General features: G+C 72.4%; 1 protein-coding gene across 1 annotated transcript; it reads left to right on the top strand.

The window, feature by feature from the left end:
* Positions 1-164: 164 nt before the first annotated feature.
* On the top strand, positions 165-758 carry VDBG_08648 (conserved hypothetical protein; the record flags this gene model as incomplete). The annotated part of the gene is made up of 1 exon (XM_003000806.1): positions 165-758. The coding sequence occupies one exon, from the start codon at positions 165-167 to the stop codon at positions 756-758; it is 594 nt and encodes a 197-aa protein (XP_003000852.1).
* Positions 759-902: the final 144 nt, after the last annotated feature.

Here is a 902-nt window from a genome sequence, read left to right as displayed (position 1 = left end):
TGTCGAGCTATCCTCCCTCCACCTCCCTCCTCCCAATCCTGCCTGCCCGCGCTTCCTCCGTCCGTCGCCCGCCCCGTCGACGAAGAACCGCCGCCCGACCACGCGACAGAGAAGCATCCGGCCCGTCTCGAACCAAGCAACCCCGCCCGTGCCGCCCTTTCTCCATGGCTTCCAGGGTCCCCGCCACCTGGGATGACTACGAACGCGGCGCCTCGCAACGCTTCCGTGAGCATCGACTCCAACGCCGTCGCCGAGGACCAGTCGCTCCTCGACGACGGCAACCAGGGACTACCAGAACGATGAGCACAGGGACAGCGAGACGGGGGGCCTGCGCCGCCGCCGCCGCCGACGCTCCTCCGTCACGCGACACCTCGCCGCCGTCGCCGACCTGGGCGCCGACAACAGCATACGTTCCTTCACCCGCAGCTGGGCCCGTGCCGCCGGCTTCGCAGAGGTCATCCCCCAGCGCCCCTCGTTCATCTTCGCCCCCGACCAGGCCCCCTTGGCCCCTTCGACCGACGGCCTCGACTACGGCCGCAGCCACGTCGACGCCAGCTCCTCCCACCCGCGGACCTCGCTGCTGCGCCAACACCTCGAGGCCCAGTCCCCCGGCGGCGGCGGCGGCGGTGGCGGCGAGGGCGCCGCCCCCTTCGACGCCGCCCTGCCCGGCGAGGGCGCGCCGCTGCTCGCCGCCGGCGGCAGCCACCGCTCGGCTCGCGGGACCTAAGCGCAAGCACGCCGCGACCACGCCGACCTAAACACCGGGCCAGTTCAGAAGCAGAACCGCCGCGCTTCCTCTTCGGGTGCCCCCCCCCTTGCGACCCCGCCCCTCGTCGGGAGGTACGGGTCCCAACCCGCACCTTACGGAACCCTGGCCCGAAGTTCAACGCCCCCTTCCATGG

The sequence above is a fragment of the Verticillium alfalfae genome, genomic scaffold (genome assembly GCF_000150825.1).
Source record: "Verticillium alfalfae VaMs.102 supercont1.13 genomic scaffold, whole genome shotgun sequence".
Classification (NCBI taxonomy): Eukaryota; Fungi; Ascomycota; class Sordariomycetes; order Glomerellales; family Plectosphaerellaceae; genus Verticillium; species Verticillium alfalfae.
The sequence above is the reverse complement of the archived record's forward strand: the minus strand, read 5'-3'. Positions and strand labels throughout refer to the sequence as shown.